The 21,676-nt window shown below is 50.7% G+C and overlaps 1 protein-coding gene and 1 long non-coding RNA gene across 9 annotated transcripts in view; both read right to left on the bottom strand.

The window, feature by feature from the left end:
- Positions 1–1,453, bottom strand: part of LOC123860105 (solute carrier family 2, facilitated glucose transporter member 5) — a 58,011-nt gene extending 56,558 nt beyond the window's left edge. For 4 of the 8 annotated variants that reach the window (XM_064589966.1, XM_064589968.1, XM_064589971.1 and 1 more), the window contains exon 1: positions 952–1,452. In XM_064589966.1, the coding sequence (XP_064446036.1) occupies positions 952–1,334 (383 nt within the window). In that variant the 5' untranslated portion in view covers positions 1,335–1,452. Of the gene's footprint in view, positions 1–951 lie in introns of all 8 variants that reach the window. The other 4 variants (XM_064589969.1, XM_064589967.1, XM_064589970.1 and 1 more) reach the window with 2 other exon arrangements.
- Positions 1,454–15,097: 13,644 nt separating this feature from the next.
- LOC135364232 (uncharacterized) lies at positions 15,098–20,937 on the bottom strand. The gene is made up of 2 exons (XR_010411122.1): positions 17,035–20,937; positions 15,098–16,912 (listed from the first exon to the last, which is right to left on the bottom strand). It is a non-coding gene; the product is annotated as an uncharacterized LOC135364232 (long non-coding RNA).
- Between the last annotated feature and the right edge of the window lie 739 nt (positions 20,938–21,676).

Raw genomic sequence — 21,676 nt, 5'->3', positions numbered from 1 at the left:
ACCAAAGTGCTGACTGTCCTCAGTCCCATGGAAAGCACTCAAGCTTATTTAACAGAGAGGTCCTATAATTAGGGCAGTATTTGGTGTTCTTATCTGGGAGACGGACAAGGGGAAACAGGCCCTATAAGATTCCTGCCTTGAGTGAAGTGCAGGACACCATGGACGTTCAAATCTTGGAATTGCACCCGGAAGGAGTCAACCTTCATGGGTGAGGGTTACCTGATGAGGTGCTTTAATGCCAGGGCTGGGCAAAGCCCTCAGTTGACTCTACTCTCATAGACTCCAGGCAGCTGGGGGCCCTCTTCCAGACCAGACCCTGCCACTGACCTCACCCTCAGAGATACCAAACCCTAGAAAGTCAAGATCGTCTGGGTCTAGAGATGCACAAAGACAAAATCATGAAGACGATACTCTGTAATACAGCTGCGACAATGCATCTGGCCGCGGGCAGCTAGCCCGGGAGTGGCTGAATGCATCACACCTACTGTGACACACGGCGCGACTGGGAGCGGCCCCCCTCTCCAGGCTGGAGCAGCCCCTAACTCATCTCGCAGCCTGGGAACGAGGAGCTTCTCCCCATGGGCAGTAGAAACGGCCAGAACGCAGGGAAGCAGGAGGCAAAAGGCATAAGGTGTCCTCGCCATCTCTCCAGGTGCTTCCAAGTTATGGGGGCCGAGCTCTGGCCCCCCACCTCTCCGGGAGGTTCGGGCTAGGGCAGCCACAAAGGGGCGCCCTCTGCACCGATGCTCCGGGCAGGTGCACCTCTCCGTCCGCATCGTCCCGCCGGCCCCCCGACTGCCTCGGAACATGAGCAGACACGACCCTGTGGGGCCCCGGCCAGGGGTCCGACCAAGACGCGGGCGCCAGGAGGGCGCGAGGGCCACAGAGGCGGCAAGCAGGGCCCAGGTGGGGGTCGGGGACTCGAGGGGAAGCGGCGCCGCCGCCACGCACCTGACGACGTGGAAGGCCCAGAGCAGGCGGCCGGTCCGAGGCTGGCGCGCCGCGCGGACGATGCTGAGGTACAGGTAGAGGGCGATGGCCACGGTCCAGAAGAAGGAGCTGGTGTTGGCGAAGGTGGAGAGCGCGCCTTGCAGCACGCAGTCCCACGAGGGGCCCGCGAAGTCCTGCAGCACCCCGTAGAAGTAGGAGGCAGCCGAGAGCAGGTCGGCCAGCGACAGGAAGAGCAGGAGGCGCCGTGCCGGGCTGCGCAGGTCGGGCCACAGGGCGTGCGTGGCCACCAGCAGGCCGGAGCCGAGCGCGGAGAGCGCGCACGACAGCAGCACCACGGCGCGCTCCGACGGCACCAGCTCGGTGGGCGGCACGGGCGGCGGCATGGCCGGGCGGGCAAGGGGCCGGGGCCGCGGCGCCGCGGGGACGGAGGCCGGGACGCGCGTGCGGCTGCCGCCGCCGCTGCCGTCTGGTCACCGACGCGCCCACGGCGCGCGTCCCGGCCCCTCCCGCTCCCTCCGGGCCCGCAGCCCGCCCCCTCCGCGCCCCGCCCCGCGCCCCGCCCCCGGCCGCGGCCGCGGCCCCCGCGCCCTCCGCGCTCCGCCCCCGCCTCCAGCGCCCGGCCCAACCCCGGCCCCGGGGTCCTCCGCCCTGTGCGCTCCGCCCCGCGCTCCGCCCCCGACCCAGGGGCCCTCCGCGCGCCCCCAACCCCCTCCCCCCGGCGCCCCCCGCACTCCGCCCCGCGCTCCGCCCCGGCCCCGGCCCCGCCCCCACGCCCTCCAGGGCACACCCCGTGGCTCTCGCCGCGGTCCGCCCCCGGGTGCCCGGACCCGAGCCTCCACCCTGGGCCACGCCCCCCCGCCCTCTAGGCTCCACCCTGTGGCTCCCACGTCCCCTGCCGCGTCCCGGCGCCCTACCCGGGCACCTTCCTCCCCGCCTGCCGCACCAGGGCCACGCCTGCTCTAGCCAGATGGCTAGGACGTCCCGTCCTGGAGAGGGAAGGATTGGCATTTTTAGGGCTAGTGTTACCTTCCATTCAGCCAGCGGGTGTGCGGTGTGTGTGTTGGGTGAGGGACGGAGGCATTCTTTCCACTAGTAACAAAACAACCGTGGAGTGTGATCATCCTTCCTTATCCAGCGGTACCCGGACTATTCACAGGGTAGTGATGGTTACTTTGGGAAGGGAGTGTTTTCATGTTTTCTTACAATGAGCACGCTATTTTGTAAAGTCAAGCTTACTAGGTTTTTTTTTTTTTAATGAAATATTAATTCCCGATTTACTGGTTTTTACTTTTTTGAAAATTTCGTATTTTTTTTTAATTGAGATTCCGTTCACATCCCATAAAATTGGCCCCTTTCAGTGTACAATATCATCGTTTATAGTACATTCACAAGTCTGTGCAACCGTTACAAGTCTGTGCAACCGTCATTATCTAAATCCCCAAGGGTTTCATCACCTGGAAAAGGAACTGTTAGTAGTCACCACTCCCCGTTTACTCCCTCCCCTCAGCCCCCAGGCGATCCCTCGCCCTCCTTCTGTGTCTATGGATTTGCCCATTCCGGGCATTCGCATAAATGGAATCAGATAGTAAGTCCTCATTTGTGACTGATTTCTTTCACTTGGCATGTTTTCACGGTTCATCCACATTGTGGCTTGTATCAATACTTCATTTATTTGTTATGGCTGAGCAAGATTCCATTGTATGGATACACCACATTTGTTATTTTTTTATGTTGATAGCCCACTTTCTGGCTATTATGAATAATGCTGTTATAAACATCTGTGTACAAGTTTTCGTGTGGACACATGTTTTCAATTCTTTCGGGTGTACCTAGGAATAGAATTGCTGGTCATATGGTAACTCTGTGTTTAACTTTTTGAGGAACTGCCAGACTGTTTCTCAAACTGGCTGCAACTTTTTATATTCCTACAGCAATGCAGGAGAGTTCCAATGTCTCTCCATTTTCCTAACACTTTTTCTGATCTTTTTGATTCTAGGCATCCTAGTGGTGTGAAGTGGTGTCTCATTGTGGCTTTGATTTGCATTTCTCTAGTTCATCATGATGTGGAACATCTTTCCATGTGTTGGTTGATCCTTTGCATATCCTTGCTGGAGAAGTGTCTGCCTATTCCATTCCCTTGCCTCTTGTTTGTTTGTTTTTGGTTTTGAGGGGTAGGAGTTCTTTAGATTTCTGGATACCAGACTTTCATCAGATATATGACTTACAAAAATGTTCTCCCCTTCTCTGTGTTGTCTTTTCACTTTCTTGATCATTTTTATATCATAAAAAAAATCAATATTTTAATTTACATATATAATATACACATATATTGATATATATCAATATCAATATTTATATCAAAAAATCAGATATGATTTTTTATTTCCTTTGAAGTACAAAAGTTTTTATTTTGCTCATGTCCAGTGGACCTATTTTTCCCCCTTTGGTTGCTGTGCTTTTGGTGTCCTATCCAAGTACCCACTGCCTAGTCCCAGCTCATGAAGATTTACACCTGTATTTCCTTCCTTCCCAGTACAACAGTGTTTGGTTACCGTAGCTTTGTAGTAAGTTTTGAAATGGGGAAGTGTGAGGCCTCCAGTGTTGTTTTTGTTTTCAATATTATTCTGGCTGTTTGGGGCCCCTTGCAATGCTGTATCAATTTGAGGGTCAGTGTTAACCATTTCTTTAAAAAGAAAAAATAAGAAGCCAACTGGGATTTTGATAGGGATTTCTTTGAATCTGTATATTAATTGTGGGCATAATGCTATCATAATAATATTAAATCCTCTTATCCATGTACATGGGATGTCTTTCCATTTAGGTCGTCCTTAATTTCCTTCAATGATGTTTTGTAGTTTTCAGTGTACATTAGATTTGCTTTTGCATTTGATTCATAAAAGGCAAAGATTATCATAGGCATAGACCTTTTTGGATCTAACTTTTAACAACACTGTATTCTGAAATATGCATACTGAAAATTACCTAAAATACAAAGTACAATCTAACATCATACAACAAAAACCCACCCACAGCAAGAAATAGAACATTTCCAGCACACCAGAAACCTCCCCCAAAACTTTCTTCCCCTTCAGTCACTTCCTTGCTTGTTACAAAACCATTCATGTATGCATCCCTAAACAAAATGGTATAGTTTGCCTGTCTTGAGCTTTACATCAATGGAATTCACACTCTATCTTCCTTTTGTGTCTTCTGTTTTTTTGCTCAACAGTCTCACACAAAGCTCATTCATTTTGATCACTGTATTCATTCATTTTGAATCACTGTATAGTATTCTGTTGTGTGGCTAATATATGTATCCATTCTACTGCTTTTGGACACGTGGGTTGTTTCCAGGTTTGGGCCATTACTAGCAATGCTGGAATGAACATATATTCTTTTTTAACCAGAAAAAAATTGACTAAAAACAGAGGTCAGAAGCTTGAGCAAGCATGTTCACGGACTTTGCAGAACAGAAGAGCAGCTGTGTTCCTTCTGAGTCACTTCAGAAGCCCCTGACCTCCTCCTGAGAGGACCCCAGATAATGAACAGACTCCAGCAGAGAGTGCTGTCGGTGAAGCCTCTCAGCTTTTTACGGATGTGAACAGTTTTAGGCTTGGGTTGTGCAACCAGCTCTGGGCTTTGGCACGTGGCTGGGCAGGAGCCTGGAATGGACTGCCCCTTTCTCCCTCCCACCAAGATCAGAGTCATTTAATCCTTTGGGTAACTGGGGGAGGAAGGGGGATAGGAGAGGTCTGGCAAGCTGCTTTGTCACAAACCGAGCCTGACTGTATCTTTCCTGCTTTATTGAGATGAAAGCCCTTTGCCCACCTTCCCAGGTGAGTGCTTGGCTATTCTACAGGCAAGTTTGATCAGGAGATCGCTTGGTTTTCTTTGCACTGGGAAAAAACATTCCAAGAACCATTCAGACTTCCTACTATAGATAGGGACAAGGTGGGCGGGGGAGGTGGGGGGGTGGAGAGAAAGATATGGAATGATATAGCTTCAAATCACTTCCAATCAAGCTTGTAGCTAATTTTCCACAGCCTGAGCTCCCTGATGTTGCCCCGTGGGTCCAGACAGTAAGCAGGAAGTGAGACTTAAAACTGCCAGGTTGCTGGATGATTTTAAGCTACTGAGTGTGGTCTCCACCAAAGGGAGGCAGTGACTCCTGGCTCCGCACCTCTCAATAGAGCTCCTGGGCTCTGCTCCTCCTATCCCAGGGGCTGTTGGTCCCCCAAGGAGGGCTGACCCAGAGACCAGTGGACCCAGAGAAGCCTCAGGCCCTCAGGCTGTCACCAACATTCCCATCCCAAAGGGAATGCGATGTCCTATTAGCCACATTTTCCACTTCTGGTCTCCCAGTCCTCCTTCCCCCCTCCTCCTTGGGGACTTGGTAAGAAACTCAGATGGAGTCTACTTTTGACCCCAAGTCGTCTCTCTAGAGTTTGTGCCAAGCGAGCTGGAGGTCGTCTGCTGCTCCATGTCCAAGGTCCTGGCTCATCGCAACAGCCTTCCTGGCACTGCGATCACCTACTGCAGAAGGAGGGGCCCAGACGCGGAGAGTCCCCATAGTCATGGCCAGTGGCCCCAGAGGCAGATTGGCTTTGGTTTGCTTCTCTCCCCTCCCCCCACCCCAGTCACCAGCACAAGAGCCTCCTCCTCGGACAACCGCAAAAGGGGTGACAGTCTGATGTCTCTAAATCAGAGGAGTCCTGAACGATTTTCCGAGTGTAACGCCAACCTGAGTAACAAGCCATGTATGTGATTTTAAAGATTTATTTATTTTTTCGGGGGGGGGGGCAGAGGGGCAGAGAGAGAGAGAATCCTTAAGCAGGCCCCACACCCAGTGCAGAGCCCAACGCGGGGCTCAATCTCACAACCCCCGAGATCATGACCTGAGCCGAAATCAAGAGTTGGATGCTGAACCACCCAGGTGCCCCTTGATGTATGTGATTTTAAAAACTAGAACAGAGGAGGAACTTTTCCTTATGTTGCTGGCAGAAATGTGGGCTGGCCACCTTTCTCATTTCCCTGTTTGGAGGTGAATATGGCCCGTCTTGGCCCCTCCTGGCCCGGTACCAGTGAGCAATGGCTGTGTTGGGGAGCCTGGCCCACACGGGCCCCTCTCGGTACTCCCCCCACCCCCCGCCCCCAAGGAGGTTGTGTAACCCTGCATGCTCAGGAGGCTGTTGGGCCCCACAGTTGAAAGACCAGGACAAGCCTGACCAACCACTGTTTCTGGAGTCAGGGGCCTCCTCCCTCTTCAAGGGGCACCATCTGGTGGGTCTGTGTTCCTACAGAAGCCCTCAAGTCTCAGTGGGATGTATTTAAACTCTCTCCCAACACCTTGAGCCTCCCCCCTCCCCACCCCCACCCCCAAACTCTGAAGGTTGCTGCCCCTGGCTTGCTGAGCACCCAGCGGCCTGAACCCACGGCCACCTGCACCCCCAGCCCTCCTGCCTGCAGAAACCCAGAGGACCTTGGTTTTGAGGAGCCCCTGGGTTGGGCCCCCGCACTGCAGTTCCCAGACGCTTGAACCCATTAGAGAGCTAAGCCACTGGAGGGAAAGGCTATTTTCGTCTATACCTCTACTTAGGGACTCACTTTGCAGGTAGGTCTGCCTACAAGTACACTTCAAGCCCCAGGAGAGAGTCCTTGCGGTACAGTGAAGACCCAAGTTCTAATCTCGCACCTCTGTCCTGACCCCAGCCGGTATGCAGAATTCCAAAGACCAACCCCGCCCCCCAAGATTCCTGTCCTCTGGTTATTTAATCAAACGATAATCTAGATGCTGCTGCGAGGGAATTCTGAAGATGTAACTTAAGGCCTGTTAGGCCCTGAACGTTCGTTCCCCTCCCCACCCCTCAAATCCACATGAAGCCCTAACCCTCAATATGATGGTATTAGGAGGTGGGGCCTCTGGGAGGTGATTAGGCTTAGATGAAGTCATGGGTGGGGCCTCGTGATGGGATTAGTGGCCTTACAAGAAGAGACACCAGGCCGCTTGCTTCTTTTCTGTTGGCCGTGGAAGGATACAGCAGAAGGGGTCAGCGTATCTGTAAGCCAGGAAGTGGGCTCCCTCCGGGAACCAAATCTGCCAGCACCCTGGTCTGGGACTTCCAGCCTCCAGAACCATGAGACATCAACGTCTCTTAATTAAGGCGCCCCATCTGTAGTATTTTGTCAGAGCAGCTCGAGCTGACGGAGTCAGGTCCCATGTCAGTGGACCTCAAGATGCAAGGATTATCCAGGTTGGCCTGGCCCAGTCAGGGGAACCCTTCAAAAGCAGCAGGTTTTTCTTGGCTAGTAGCAAAAGAGGAAGCCAGAGAAATGTGAAGAGTGGGGGGAGATTGCTAGGAGGGGCATCTGACGGGGGATCCTGCCGCCCCACTGCAATGTTGTGAGTGGGCCCGTGGGGGGAAGGGGGGGAGGCAGTGCAAGGGTTGCTGGGAAATGGCGGCAGCCTGAACCCACAGCCACCTGCACATGGAGCTGAGGACACAACCGGCCAGCGCTGGGAGTGTCACACCCAGAGCACAAGACCCAGTGGAGTCACGACCCGACTTGCGACCTACAGAAACTGTTGAGACAATAAACTGGTGTTGATTCAGGAGCCAAGTTTGCGTCACTGGTTACACAGGGATAGTAAACAGATACACCACGTGACCTAAAAGGGGCCATGTAACCTTGCCAATCCTCCAGTGCCTCATCCAGAGAATAAGGGCAGAAAATTCACAGGGTTGTTGTGAATAATGGGCTATTTGGGGGTAGAGACAGAGCCCTGGGCTTGGGGCCAGAAGGCCAACACAGACTCATGGCACCAACTTGAGTAAGTGATTTAACTTCTCTAAGACTCAGTTTCTTCATCTGTAAAATGGAGCCAACAGCAGCTACTTCCTTGGCAAAGCAGTAGTAGCTGGGCACACGACCCCCAGCCAGAGACTACTTTTGCCAGAGCCCCTGGCAGCTACGTGTGGTCATGTGACTAGGCCTCACCCCCGAAAGGTAAGTGGCGGCTTCTAAGCGTGGGCCTTAAAACACGGCACACGTGGCCTCCCACTCTCGCCCCTTCCTTTCACTGAAATGCTGAGGTACCGAGGCCAGCCACACAGAGTGGACACGCAGACCAGGAACGTGATCTACAGGATGGTGGAGAAGGAAGATGGAAAGAACCCAGGTCCCTGAAAGGTGGGTGTTGCCGAGTCACCTGCTAACTGGGCACGCTCCCCTTTGCTGGTATGCCAGGGAGAAAGAAACATCTGTTTCCTGGGAGCCACTGGGTATGGGGGTGCTCTTCATTATAGCACCCCAGTCTCTGCCTTAAGCAATATGAACAACCAATACAGGCCACCTGGCTGGCTCAGTTGATGGAGCACATGACTCTTGCTCTCAGGGTTGTGAGTTCAAGTCCTACATGGGGCATAGAGACTGCTGAAAAAGATCTTTAAAAACAAAACAAACAGGGGGTACCTGGGTGGCTCAGTCGGTTAAACGGCTGCCTTCGGCTCAGGTCATGATCTCAGGGTCCTGGGATCGAGCCCCACATCGGGCTCCCTGCTTGGGGGGAAGCCTGCTTCTCCCTCTCCCACTCACTCTGCTTGTGTTCCCTCTCTCACTGTCTTGCTCTCTCTCTCTCTGTCAAATAAATAAATAAATAAATAAATCTTTAAAAAATAAAAACAAACAATCAAAAATAACCAATACAAGGAAAATAGGTCTGGGGTTCTTTAGCCCAGGGTTTTATTTTGTAAAGTGGAATTATTATACATATTTCAAGTCATTTATTAATGCTTATTAAGTAGTGTTTGAAGAATATTGTATAATTTCAGTGAATCAAGGGTTCCAATGATTTATTCATTCCACACATATCTATTGAGCCGCTGCTAATTATCTGAAGTAATGACAGTGAGCAAAACCAAATCCTTGCCTTCCAGGAGTTTACCTTCTGGTCGAGAGAGATGATAAACAATCAACAAATACACAATATGTCCAACGGTGGTAAGTGTGGGAGAGAAGTAAAGCCAGGTAATAGGGCCAGGGTGTGCTGGGGGGAGAGGGGGTGATGGGGGTGCTTCATACAGGTGTCCAGAGAAAGTGACTAATGGGACAGCATCCGACAAGATCCTGCCTGAAGTGAGAGAGCGAGAATTGGGACACACAGGGGAAGAACATCCTAGGCAGAGGAAAGAGCACGTGCAAAGGCCCTGAGGAGGATCATGGCTTCTGTGTTCAGGAAAGAGCAAGGAGCCACTGTGGCTGGTGCAGCGACGGAGAGGAAAGAGAACAGAGGCAGGGAGAACACACAAGGCCCTCACTCAACGTGAGCGCTTTAGCTTTTACACACTGAAGGACATAGGAGCCACTGGAGGGCTGAGCAGAGGTGTCCCTCAAGCTCTTGTAAGAAATAAAGCCTGGCTTAAAGGCCCCTGCATCATCTAGGTGAGGGACGGTGGAGGCCGAGGTCATGGATACGGTTCTGGATGCAGAGATGATAGAATTTACTGGAGGCTCAGATGTGAGTGTGAGCCCATGAGGAGTCAAGGAAGATTCTAGACTTCTAAGATTAAAGGACAGAGTTGCTCTTCACTTGGGAGGGAGCAGGTTTATGGGGAGGCAACGGCAGGAGGTCGACTCTGGACACATTACATTACTGTTGGACAAGCCAAGTGGTGGGGGGTCGGAGTTCTGGGGGAGGTCCTATCTGGAGATGGAAATTGGAGGCCATCAACATAAAGGCAGCATTTAAGCCACGAGACTTGAGAGCTCCCGGGGACCGAGTATGGGAGCCTGGGGCGCTGCATGACTGGGGATGATAGGATGACTCGGTGTAACCAGAAAGATGTCTTTAAGCAGTGACTTTTTTTTTTTTAATTGTGGTAAAACATCTGTCTATCTATCTATATCACAAAAAATCGCCATTTTAACTCTTTTTAAGTACACACATCAATGGCATTGATGACATTCACAAGATTACGTAGGCATCGCCACGACTTCTAAAACTTTTTTGTCACCCCAAACAAACTCTGTACCCCTTAAGCAATACCTCCCCACTGCCTCCTCTCCCCAGCTCTGGCAACCACGAATCTACTTTTTGTTTCTACGGATTTGCCTTTTCTGGACATTTCACACCAACCGAAGCAGATGACAGCGAGTGTTTTTGTGTATGGCCTCTTTCACTTACCATAATGTCTCTGAGGTCTACCCACGTTATAGCCTGTGCACAGCACCGCGTTTCCTTTTATGGCCAAATAATACTCCATTGTATGGATATTGTGTTTCTCCATTCATCTGTTGACGGACACCTGGGTCATTTCCACCTTTTGGCCATTGTGAATAGTGCTTCTGTGAATAAGCAGTGACTCTTAATGAGTTTGGGGAGGAGATAAAAGACATGAGCACCCCCTGCTTCCCAGAAGCCCTTCAGAATCTTCCAGAAGATGTAAGATTTCTTTTGCTTTATAAAGAGGGACCCTGGACTTCACTAGGTTGAAAACTCGGCTTTAAAGCAAACAGGATTAAGAGAAAACGTTCACTATGAAGAATTATTTAACAATTATGCAGGAAACATTGTTATACATTACCTAATATATTCAATAGGAACATGGGATCACCTGTCTCTCTGTAGAATTGAGTGCTTGATAAGGGCAGGGACCCGGTCTATGTTGCGCACTCCCCACTTGGGCGCTCTCTCCCTGACAAATAAATAAAATCTTAAAAAAAAAAAATGCTGACAAGGGGCACATATCTACCCTACAACAAATTTGGCTTTATCAACTATTTGGATAATTACAGTGCATTATAATTGTTCTGCTTTGTAATAACACGTATTTTATTTTTCACCTTTATCTTTTGGGTCCACAGCCATCACTAGGTGGGCACAGGGGACCGTGGCATAACAAAGGTGAAGAGCCTGCTGTGGGGTTTTGCCTGGCTTCCCCCTCTGCTGTCTTCCTGGGACACACACTGTCCTGGACCCCGACTGCCCGTCGTTATCCGGCTATAGAGTAGTTCCACCTCTCGCCACGCGGAGGCGCTGCTTCCCCAGGTCAGGGAAGCCCAGGGGCAGGTTCAATGCTCTCTCCCTCCCGTCTTTGTCCTAACCAGGGCTGGCAGCTGAAGCTCCTGGGAGTTCCCCCCACCCCTTTTCTCTCTCCACCCCCTCTCTCTTTTTAAGATTTTAAGTAATCTGTACACCCAACGGGGGGCTCGAACTTACAACCCTGAGATCAAGAATCACATGCTCTACTGACTAAGCCAGCCAGATGCTCCTCCCTCTCTTAAAAAAAAAAAAAAATTTTTTTTAATTACGAAAATTTCAAACAAGAACAAAAGTATATGAACCCCCAGAAAGCCATGAACCAGCTTCAATAATTATCACCTCACGTGGGGAGCTTCCCAGACCTAGCCCAAGACGGGGGTATCAGTCTTAGGACTCCCAAAGCTCGAGGACCATTGGGAGCCACAATGTTAAGCCTGGCCCTGCCTCCCGGGACACCCCAGGTGACCGAGTGCAGGTCTCCAGACCACACTTCCTGCCCTCCCGACCTCAGCCTCCGACATCCGCCCCACCCCCACCCCCCGCCTGAAGGTCTTTTCCCAGCTCTGACCAGAATTCTCCTGCTCACACTCATTTCCTCTCGCTGAGGCCCCACAGGACTCGGGGGACAGCTGGCTCCCATCCTCTGTACCGTCACTCTTCCTGTGTCTATCTGGAAGGCAGTATTAAGTAACCCACGCCTCACACCCTTGAGCAACCACCCACAGCCACATTCTGCTGGCCACTGAGTCTTATGCGGCTTCTGCCTGTGTTGGAGAACAGACCCGGGAGTCGACCATTTCTCGCCTTTTCAGACTGGAAAGAAATTGTTGAGCGATTAAAACGAGATTTTGAAGTGCCCAGAAAAACCCCTGAGACAGGTTGAACTGCCTCCCCTCCCCCATTCATATGTTGAAATTCTAACCCCTGGAACCTCAGGATGGGACCTTATTTGGAGACAGAGTCTCTAAAGAGGTGATTAAGTTACAGTGAGGTCATTAGGGTGGTCCTAATCCAATTGCCTTATAAAAAGGGGAAATTTAGACAGAGGTGGATACAGAGGGGAGCCCATGTGGAGACACGGGGAGGATGGACGTCTACAAGGCCAAGAGAGAGGGCTCCTAAGGAACCAACCGTCCTGACACCTTGATCTTGGACTTCTAGCCTCCAGAACTGAGAGAAAACAAATTTTTGTTGTCCAAGTTACCTGGTCTGTGGTTCTTTGCCAGGGCAGCCCTAGCAAATTAATGTAATCCCCAAACAGATGCAGTTCACCAAACTGAAAAAATCCCTTCCCGAATTCTGATGAACCTCAGTTTCTGATTACCATGAGAGGCAGCCCCAAGCATAGGACCTGAGTTCCCTACTTGTGTGTATCCCCCGGGGGGCCCTGGGTTCAGCTGGAGGGAGGATTCTGGTCCCACTCAGCTCTACTCACCCTGACCCTCTGGGTGAGTCAATCACCGTCTTTTGCTGGAGCACCTGCTCTGAGCCAGGACGTCCTGGGAAGTGGGCACCAAGGCCTGAACCCATACTGGGTTATGAGTTTGATGTGGGACGACAGAGTCCTCGTGACCTGCAGCCTGAAGGCCTAGGGAAGGCTGATCGTCAAAACAGCGACACAATCCATGGGCAAAATGAAAACGTGGAACCCTTGTCCGAAAATTACTACAAATTTCCATTTGGTGACAGTCCAAAGGCAGGCCCAGCTAAGCACACAGGTGACATACCCATGAAGCCCACCTGGCTGTTAGGGGGCAGCAAAGGGAAGCTCGGGGAAGGCCAAGTGTCCAGGGCACAGGGATGTCACCAGAACAATCGACTTATCATGTTGGCGCCCCCAAATCCACGGCCAGTGGGCGTGTGTGCGTGTGTGTGAGAGAGAGAGAGAGAGGGAGAGGGAGAGAGAAGTAGCCCCTCTTTGTCCCAATCCACCCTAAACTCATTCCCAGAGTCAGCGCTGCTCTGCCTGTCTCCCAGAAGTTCTAGAAAGATAAAGAGCTAGATACATAACCAAGTACATTTCTCTACTACAGTCAGATACAAAGATGCCAGAGTCTATCCTACCTATCTGCTCTAAAGACTGCAGAAATAAATCGCCACAAAGACATGGGTTTCCTACAAAGACCGGAAAGGATGCAAAGCCTGCTGTTTGTGTCCTTATTATCCGGGAACTTCTGCAGGGGAACCGCATCCGAGAAGCACCATTTTTCTGGTTTCTATGTCGGCCTTACGAAAAGCAAAGCCAGACACGAAAAGAGGTTACTCGCAAATAATTTCACCTGAACTCAATAGGCCAGTTAGACCACAATCCGAGAGTGTGGTCCCTTTAATTCAAAAGTTCAAGATCCTGAGTCGATTGGTGGTTGGGAGAAGGCAGGCATTCTTCACTTCTGCCTAAAACTGGGAAGAATGTAAAGACTTCGGCTCAGAAGCCATCCCAAATGCTGCCTTGGTCAAAACTCCCGTGAGGGATCTAAGCGTTGGTCGCTCATTGCAGCCGGCATTCCGGGCATTCCATCGGCCCCACTTCAGCCCACGCCCGGCTCCACGGGCCTGGGGAGCAGAGGGGAATGTGTGGCCAAGTGGGCATGGGCGTGGCCAGTCCAATGTGCGTTACAAAGGGGCCCTCTCTGAAGCAAGTCCTCTGAGCGCTGGGGAGAAACAGAACAATTCCCACAGGAATCCAATTTGCTGAAGAGAGCCTGGCTGCCCACTTTGCTCTCCAGCATTAAGAGAAAGAGGGCTGGCGTGGACCAGAGTAGAGGTCTCAAGGCCAAGGTTAGACTCAGAAAACCTCTCTAAAGGGTCTTCTGACTTACATAAAGTGGTCCAAATGGAAACAGGCTCATCTCCCACTCAGTGCTAGGAAGCACCGAGGTCAGCAAGACAGAGGCAAAAAAGATGGGGTCCAGGCAGGTGGGCATGAGCAGGGGAGGGCAGGCAATGGCTGGAGGAGGGGCAGCGGGGGCATGGGGAAGTTGGGGAAGTTGGGGGGGTCACAGCAGGTGTTGTCCTTGGCCTGCATCAAAGGTACCAGAAGCCCCATCCCCTCACGGGCCCTCGAAGCTTGTCTTAGTCAATGGGGTCAGAGGAGTAAACCACTGACACCTCGCTTCACCTCTCGGACTTGCGTGAATTCCCATAAGCACTAGATTGGAGGATGGAAAAAATCAGTGGGACAAAGAACTGGAGTACTCACGGCTCAATCAGAGACCACAAAGGCACCACCTTGAGACAGACAAGGACCAAAGGCTGGTTCCAGTGGGCTCTGTCAAAGCGAGGGGCCTGCTAATGGATGTGCCTTGTGGTCCAAGACCTGCACAAGTAACCAGTGTGTCTTTGCTCTCCAACCTCTGGTGGCTTGGGTCTACTCCCTGTTGCCATGGCAATCCAGCTGGCCACACAGTTCACTGGACCCAAGGCTGGCATCTGCAGGCGGGGCTGGGCAGACCCAGAGAATCAGACTATCTTTTGCTGAGCTCCCATGGAGGAACCTTCCTCACCAGCCACTGGGGCAGAAACACCAGCCACTTCTCACTCCTGTCAACATCCTGGGCCTGGCCTAGGCTGAAAAGGAAAATTCTCCCCAAGGCAGACCCATTTCCTAATGCCCACCCAGGCACGTTCGCCAGAGCTAATGACTGCCTTCACAGTTTGCCTCGTGGGGGAAGAGAAACGGTGAAGTGTGTTTGTGTTCAGGCCACTCTGCAAAGCAGGTCCACAGGGCATGGATGCCACCCGAGGCCCATCTCCAAGGACACGGGCAGCGGTGAAGAGTAGGATTCTCAAGCCAGACTGCTTGGGTTCAGATCCTGTCCCTATTTCTATCAGCCGCATCCTTTGTGACTTTGGCACTTCGTATGTCTGTTTTCTTCTCTGTAAGACAAAAATGACAACAGACCCTGGCTCCTGAGAGACTACATTTCCAATGCTCAGAACAGGGCTTCACACACACTTAAGTGTTCTGTCAATGCTGGCTTTTATTACTCCTATGCGCAAACTTCTCCCAACCAGACACATCCCATACCCCAGGCCCGGTGCTTTTTTCCTCTCAACATCCGTGAGCAGACCGCGCCAGGGGCCCTAGAGCTTGCTCCCCCTGAAGCCCTTACCAACCAACATGGCGGAGAAGAGCTTCCAACATCCTGGCTCTGGCGCTCACGCTGGCCCCGGGCGCCTCTTGCTGTCTCTTCCCTCTGGGGCCCATCAACGTGCAGCACTTCTAGGGCAGTATACTTGCTGATTGCTTCCTTCACTATTACTCACAACAACCAGCTAAGACACTGCCAAAGAAACACTCACAGCTGGCCCTGCTGATGACTCAGCGGGGAGGCCGGTTCTGCTGCTCCCGCGGACCTGTGGATAGGAAGGGAGTGCAGGGAGGAAGGACGGGGCGCTGGACACAGTGGGGACCGGCGACAGATCCCAACCGGGCTGGCCCGCGACTCACTGACCAGGAGAAAAAAAAAATACAACAAACCAAGTCAGCACTTCCCTGGAAGAGAAAAAGTTAGGAAGCGACAGTAGTTAAACCCGCATGACTATACGAACAGGGAGCGAGAGAACAGAGCAACCCCAGCTTGCTCCCCCATCCTGGGCACCCCTGAGAGAGTGCAGCAGTCAGAATCCTACCGGGGAAGCAGAAGCAGAAGGAGATACAGACGAAGAGGTTTATTTCAAGGAACTGGCTCACATGACTGTGGGGCTGGCTAGGGCCGCCTGGCAGGCTGGTGGCTCTCAGGCAGGAGCGGATACTGCAGTCCACAGGTGGGATCTCTTCCTCCTCAGGAAAACCCCAGCTTTGTTCTTTTTTTTTTTTTTTTTTAAAGATTTTATTTATTTATTTGAGAGAGAGAATGAGAGACAGAGAGCACGAGAGGGAAGAGGGCAGAGGGAGAAGCAGACCCCCCGCTGAGCAGGGAGCCCGATGCAGGACCCGATCCCGGGACTCCAGGATCATGACCTGAGCCGAAGGCAGTCGCTTAACCAACTGAGCCACCCAGGCGCCCCCCCAGCTTTGTTCTTAAGGCCTTTCAACTGCTTGGGTGAGGCCCACCCACGTTACCGAGAATAATCTTTACTTAAAGTCAACCGATTGTAGATGGCACCCACGTCCGCAAAAAACAGCACCTAGCTTGGTATTTGGCTGAATTACTGGATCCCGTGGCCTGGCCAAGCTGACACCTCAAGATGCCCATCACAGTGGCTGCTAGAATATCTAGTCACTAACTGCTTTGGATGCGGACCACCGATGGACAGTTACCTCTTCATGGGGGTGGGGACACACAGGGGTGTTCCCGGGAGGGTCGCTGTGTCCCCTACCCCAGCACAGGAGGTCCCAGAAATGGGTTCCAGGCAAGCTGTTGCGGATGAAAGCAGCTCACGGGTGGGCATGCTGTCTGCCCACCTCCTCTCCTAGAGGAGACAGCCCCTCTTTGGCCTTCCCCACACTCAGCAGGACGCAGAGCATACAGCGCCTCCGTCCTTGACCGCTAAATGTCCCGTGGGAGCTGGTGGGAGTCTGCTCTCACCTTAGTCTTCTGCCCCCAAAACAGATGAACCCGTAACGCCCTGCCTAAAAAGCAAACCAGACTAGACTTCAATTATGGCTTTTTAGTGCGGAAAAGATGCCTCTGATAGGTCCAGTTTTATCCCAAAGGTAAGTGCCAGCGAGCATGTTTGTCACGTTAGGGCACCGTGCCCAAGAATCACCTGGAGGCTCTGGTGAGGTGGGACTTCTGGCTCCACACTGGAGCTTCTGACCCAGCGAGTCTGGGATCGGGCCAACGGCACTTTCTGCGGTGACCGTCCTCAAGTAAGCACGGGGACAAGCAGGTGCCTGAATAACTCCCAGGCTGGCTGGACGAGGTGGAGGACCCCCAAATACTGAAAACAGAAGCAGGCTCCCCACGGTGAAGACAGCTATGCGGGAATTAAGCAACAGCAGTTAAGCTTGGTGTCTGTGAGCACAGTGAGCATTTGGGACGGGCTGGCCCTTCCAAGGATGGGGTGCGAGAGGCGGGAATGGGCTCACGAGCACTCACTGGCTCAGGCTGGTACTTAGCACTGCTGTCAAGGTCCGATCAGCATGGAGGCTGTACGTCTCTCAGGCATGGGGCACGTGCTGAACCTCAGCAGAGGTCAAAAGCACTAACAGAGGGAGGGAGACAAGGAACTGCTGATTCTTGGATCCAGCCTACCCTCTGGCTCAGAAAATGAACCAAAGGAAAGGATGGCTCAGAAAAGCAAGACCAGATGTATCTGCTACCGCTAAGCAGGCCCTGCTCCCGATTTCCATGCAGAACTCCATCTTCTGAATCTAGGCAGTGACCTGGGTGAAGGTATCTGCCTATGGAGGCTGCTCCCCGGGCACTGGGGCTGGCCTGGCAGTTACGATAGCCAGGAGGGGGTCCTTCTCCCTCCTCCTGAGTCCAGGGTCCTCAGACAGAGAGGACAATCTTCTCAGTCAGAGTCAGACAGGAGAGGTCTGGACTTCGGGGACAATCTTCCTAGTCAGAGAGGGGAGGCCCGGATTTCAGGGACAATCTTCCCAGTCAGAGAGGGGGGGTCTGGACTTCAGGAACAATCTTCTCAGTCAGAGAGTCAGGGGAGGTCTGGACTTCGGGGACAATCTTCCCAGTCAGAGAGGGGAGGCTTGGACTTCGGGGACAATCTTCCCAGTCAGAGAGGGGAACCCTGGATTTCAGGGACAATCTTCCCAGTCAGAGAGGGGAGGTCTGGACTTCAAGGAACAATCTTCTCAGTCAGAGAGTCAGACAGGGGAGGTCTGGACTTTGGGGACAATCTTCCCAGTCAGGGAGGGGAGGCCTGGATTTCGGGGACAATCTTCCCACTCAGAGAGGCGAGGCCAGAACTTTAGGCAAGGGTGAATAATCAGTCAGTGGATGAAATCTGACTGTGTTCCACAAAGTATAAAGCACACAAGTCAGCAATCTTTAGCCAAGTCAGACTTTCCTGCAAAGTTGCAACCCAAGGTCAGAGTGAATGTACTTAGATTTGAATGTCCAATCTCTTCTACTGAAAGGCCTTTGGTGAGCTTCTGCTGCATTAACACAAGGTGTTTAAAAGGCCTGGGGCTCGGTTCAGAGCCCTGATTTTGCCTTCAATTCATTTCTCCTACCAGGGGCCCTCTTGAGCCCCAGGCCCAACACCTCTCACTGCAGAGCCAGGGCCGCTGGTCCAGCGAGGCAGGAGGAATACAAGAAAACCGGAAGTCATCTCTACCAAGGGAGTTTTAAGTTCCCAGAACTTAAATTTTAGGCACTAAAGAAAAAGTGGATTCTGGCAATATAGCTCTTGAATGTTCCAATTCCTGGAAAAAGAGGCGCCCTCTTCATCCAGGAGATGTGGAAATTCATTCAGGAAACCTTCCCAATCCGACAGCACGTGTCTCAGCAAGTACGAACGTAACTTCTGCATCCATCATCTACTGACTATGCACCTATGATCTGCTGACCCCACTCTGGTGTGGGGACGGGGGGAGGGCCAGGAGGCAGGAGGACATCCTGGGCCTTGGGGGACGCACAAAGAAAGAGATGGGCAAGAAATCACAGCTGTGCAAAATTATAACCGTGAGCAGTTCTGAACCATGAGAACCAGCACTTCTAAAATGCCCAATCTGGGGGCAGAAGCGTGGTGCTGAGAACAAGTCCCAGTTTTGCACCACACGCTCCCTCCCCTGCCAGGCTTGGAGAGGAATCTGACGATTTTTACCACGATTTTTACCACCAGCCTTAGTTAAGTGTCCTCTTGCATTTCACAATGATGTTGAAAGCTGGGAGGAATTTTTCTGCTCTTGCGCTGATCTCCTCCAGAAAACCTGACCCAGCGGCAGGAAGGTGATGGTGGCTCAGAGGAGTTTCAGAGACCTGTCCAGATCTGTGAGTGACTTCCATCCAGGTTAGAGCCTGGGCAGAGAGAAACCTGCCTTAAGAGTGGGGGATCTCACACTAAAAAAGAGAATGACAGGCCAATATCCGTGATGAACATGGATGCAAAAATTCTCAATAATCGAGAATTCAATAGTACGTTAAAAGAAATATTCACCACGATCAAGTGGGATTTCTTCCTGGGCTACAGCAGTGGTTCATTATTCACAAATCAATCAATGTGATACATCACATTAATAAAAGAAAGGATAAGAACCATGTGATCCACAATAGATGCAGAAAAAACATTTGACAAAATATGGCATCCTTTCTTGATAAAAACCCTCAACAAAGTGGGGATAGAGGGAACATACCTCAACATCATAAGGCCATATACGAAAGACCCACAGCCAATATCCTCCTCAATGGGGAAAAACTGAGAGCCTTTCCCCTACAGTCAGGAATGAGACGGGAACGTCCACTCTCACCATTACTATTTAACATAGTACTGGAAGTCTTAGCCTCAGCAATCAGACAACAAAAAGAAATATAAGTTATTCAAATCAGGAAGGAAGAAGTTAAACTTTCACTATTTGCAAATGACATGATACTGTAAACCCGAAAGACTCCACCAAAAAACTGCTAGAACTAATACATGAATTCAGCAAAGCTGCAGGATATAAAATCAATGTGCAGAAATCTGTTGCATTTCTATACACCAATTATGAAGCAGCAGAAAAAGAAAGCAAGGAATTGATCCCATTTGTAACTGCACCAAAAACAATAAGATAACTAAACCTAACTAAAGAGGAAAAAGGTCTGTAGTTTACTCATAAAAGAAATCGAATACGACATAAAGAAATGGAAAAGCGTTCCATGCTCATGGATCGGAAGAACAAACATCGTTAAAATGGCTATACTACCCAAAGCTACCTACGCAGTTAATGTAATCCCTATCAAAATAATACCAGCATTTTTCATGGAGCTAAAACAAATAATCCTAAAATTTGTACGAAACCACAAAAGACCCCGAATAGCCAAAGCAACCCTCAAAAAGAAAACCAAAGCTGGTGGCATTACGATTCCGGACTTCAGACTCTATTACAAAGCTGTCATCATCAAGACAGTATGGTTCTGGCACAGAAACAGACACATAGATCAGTGGAACAGAATAGAGAACCCAGAATTGGACCCACAACTTTATGGTGAACTAATCTTTGAAAAGGCAGGAAAGAATATCCAATGGGAAAAGACAGTCTTCAACAAATGTTGGGAAAACTGGACAGCAACACGCAGAAGAATGAAACTGGACCACTTTCTTACACCATACACAAAAATAAATTCAAAATGAATGAAAGACCTAAATGTGAGACAGGAAACCATCAAAATCCTAGAGGAAAACAGAGGCAGAAACTTCTTTGACCTCGGCTGTAGCAACTTCTTATTAGACATGTCGCCGGAGGCAAGGGAAACAAAAGCAAAAATGAACTATTGGGACCTCATCAGGATAAAAAGCTTCTGCACAGTGAAGGAAACAATCAACAAAACTAAAAGGCAGCCCACAGAATGGGAGAAGATACTTGCAAATGATGTATCTGATAAAGGGTTGGTATCCAAAATCTATAAAGAACTTCTCAAACTCAACACCCAAAACCCAAATAATCCAGTTAAGAAATAGGCAGAAGACATGAATAGACACTTTCCCGAGGAAGACACCCAGATGGCTAACAAACACATGAAAAGATGCTCAACATCACTCGGCATCAGGGAAATACAGATCAAAACCATGATGAGATACCACCTCACATCTGTCAGAATGGCTAGAATTAACAACACGTGAAACAACAGATGTTGGCGGGGATGCGGAAAAAGGGGAGCGCTCCTACACTGTTGGTGGAAATGCAAACTGGTGCAGCCACTCTGGACAACAGTACGGAGGTTCCTCGGGGCGCCTGGGTGGCTCAGTCGTTAAGCGTCTGCCTTCAGCTCAGGTCATGATCCCGGGGTCCTGGGATCGAGCCCCAGCCGAGGCTTTGGGATCGAGCCCCGGGGTCCTGGGATCGAGCCTCTCTCACTGTGTCTCTCTCTGTCAGATAATTAAATAAAAAATCTTTAATTAAAAAAAAAAAAAAACGTACGGAGGTTCCTCAAAAAGTTTTTTTTTTTTTTTTTTTTTAAGATTTTATTTATTTATTTGACAGACACAGCAAGAGAGGGAACACAAGCAGGGGGAGTGGGAGAGGGAGAAGCAGGCTCCCCGCGGAGCAGGGAGCCCAATGTGGGACTTGATCCCAGGACCCTGGGATCATGACCTGAGCCGAAGGCAGACGCTTAACGATTGAGCCACCCAGGCGCCCCGGTTCCTCAAAAAGTTAAAAACAGAGCTACCCTATGACCCAGTGATTGCACTACTGGGTATTTACCCAAAGGATAAAAAAAAATACAGATTCAAAGGGACTCATGGGCCCCAATGTTTATTGCAGCAGTATCAACAATAGCTAAACTATGGAGAGAGCCCAAATGTCCATCGACTGATGAAAGAATAAAGAAGATGTGGTACATATATACAATGGAGTATTACTCAGCCGTCAACAAGAATGAAATCTTGCCATTTGCAACAACGTGGATGGAGCTAGAGTGTATTATGCTAAGCGAAATAAGTCAGAGAAAGACAAATACCGTATGACTTCACTCGTATGTGGAATTTAAGAAACAAAACAGATGAACATATATAAGGAGGAGGAGGAGAGAGGGAAACGACAGAGAACAGACTGAGGGGTGCTGGAGGGAGGTGGGG

This window comes from Mirounga angustirostris, unplaced genomic scaffold, assembly GCF_029215605.1.
Source record: "Mirounga angustirostris isolate CCGP_5_RB_7025 unplaced genomic scaffold, mMirAng1.0.hap1 SCAF_4, whole genome shotgun sequence".
In the NCBI taxonomy this organism is placed as follows: domain Eukaryota; kingdom Metazoa; phylum Chordata; class Mammalia; order Carnivora; family Phocidae; genus Mirounga; species Mirounga angustirostris.
The sequence above is the reverse complement of the archived record's forward strand: the minus strand, read 5'-3'. Positions and strand labels throughout refer to the sequence as shown.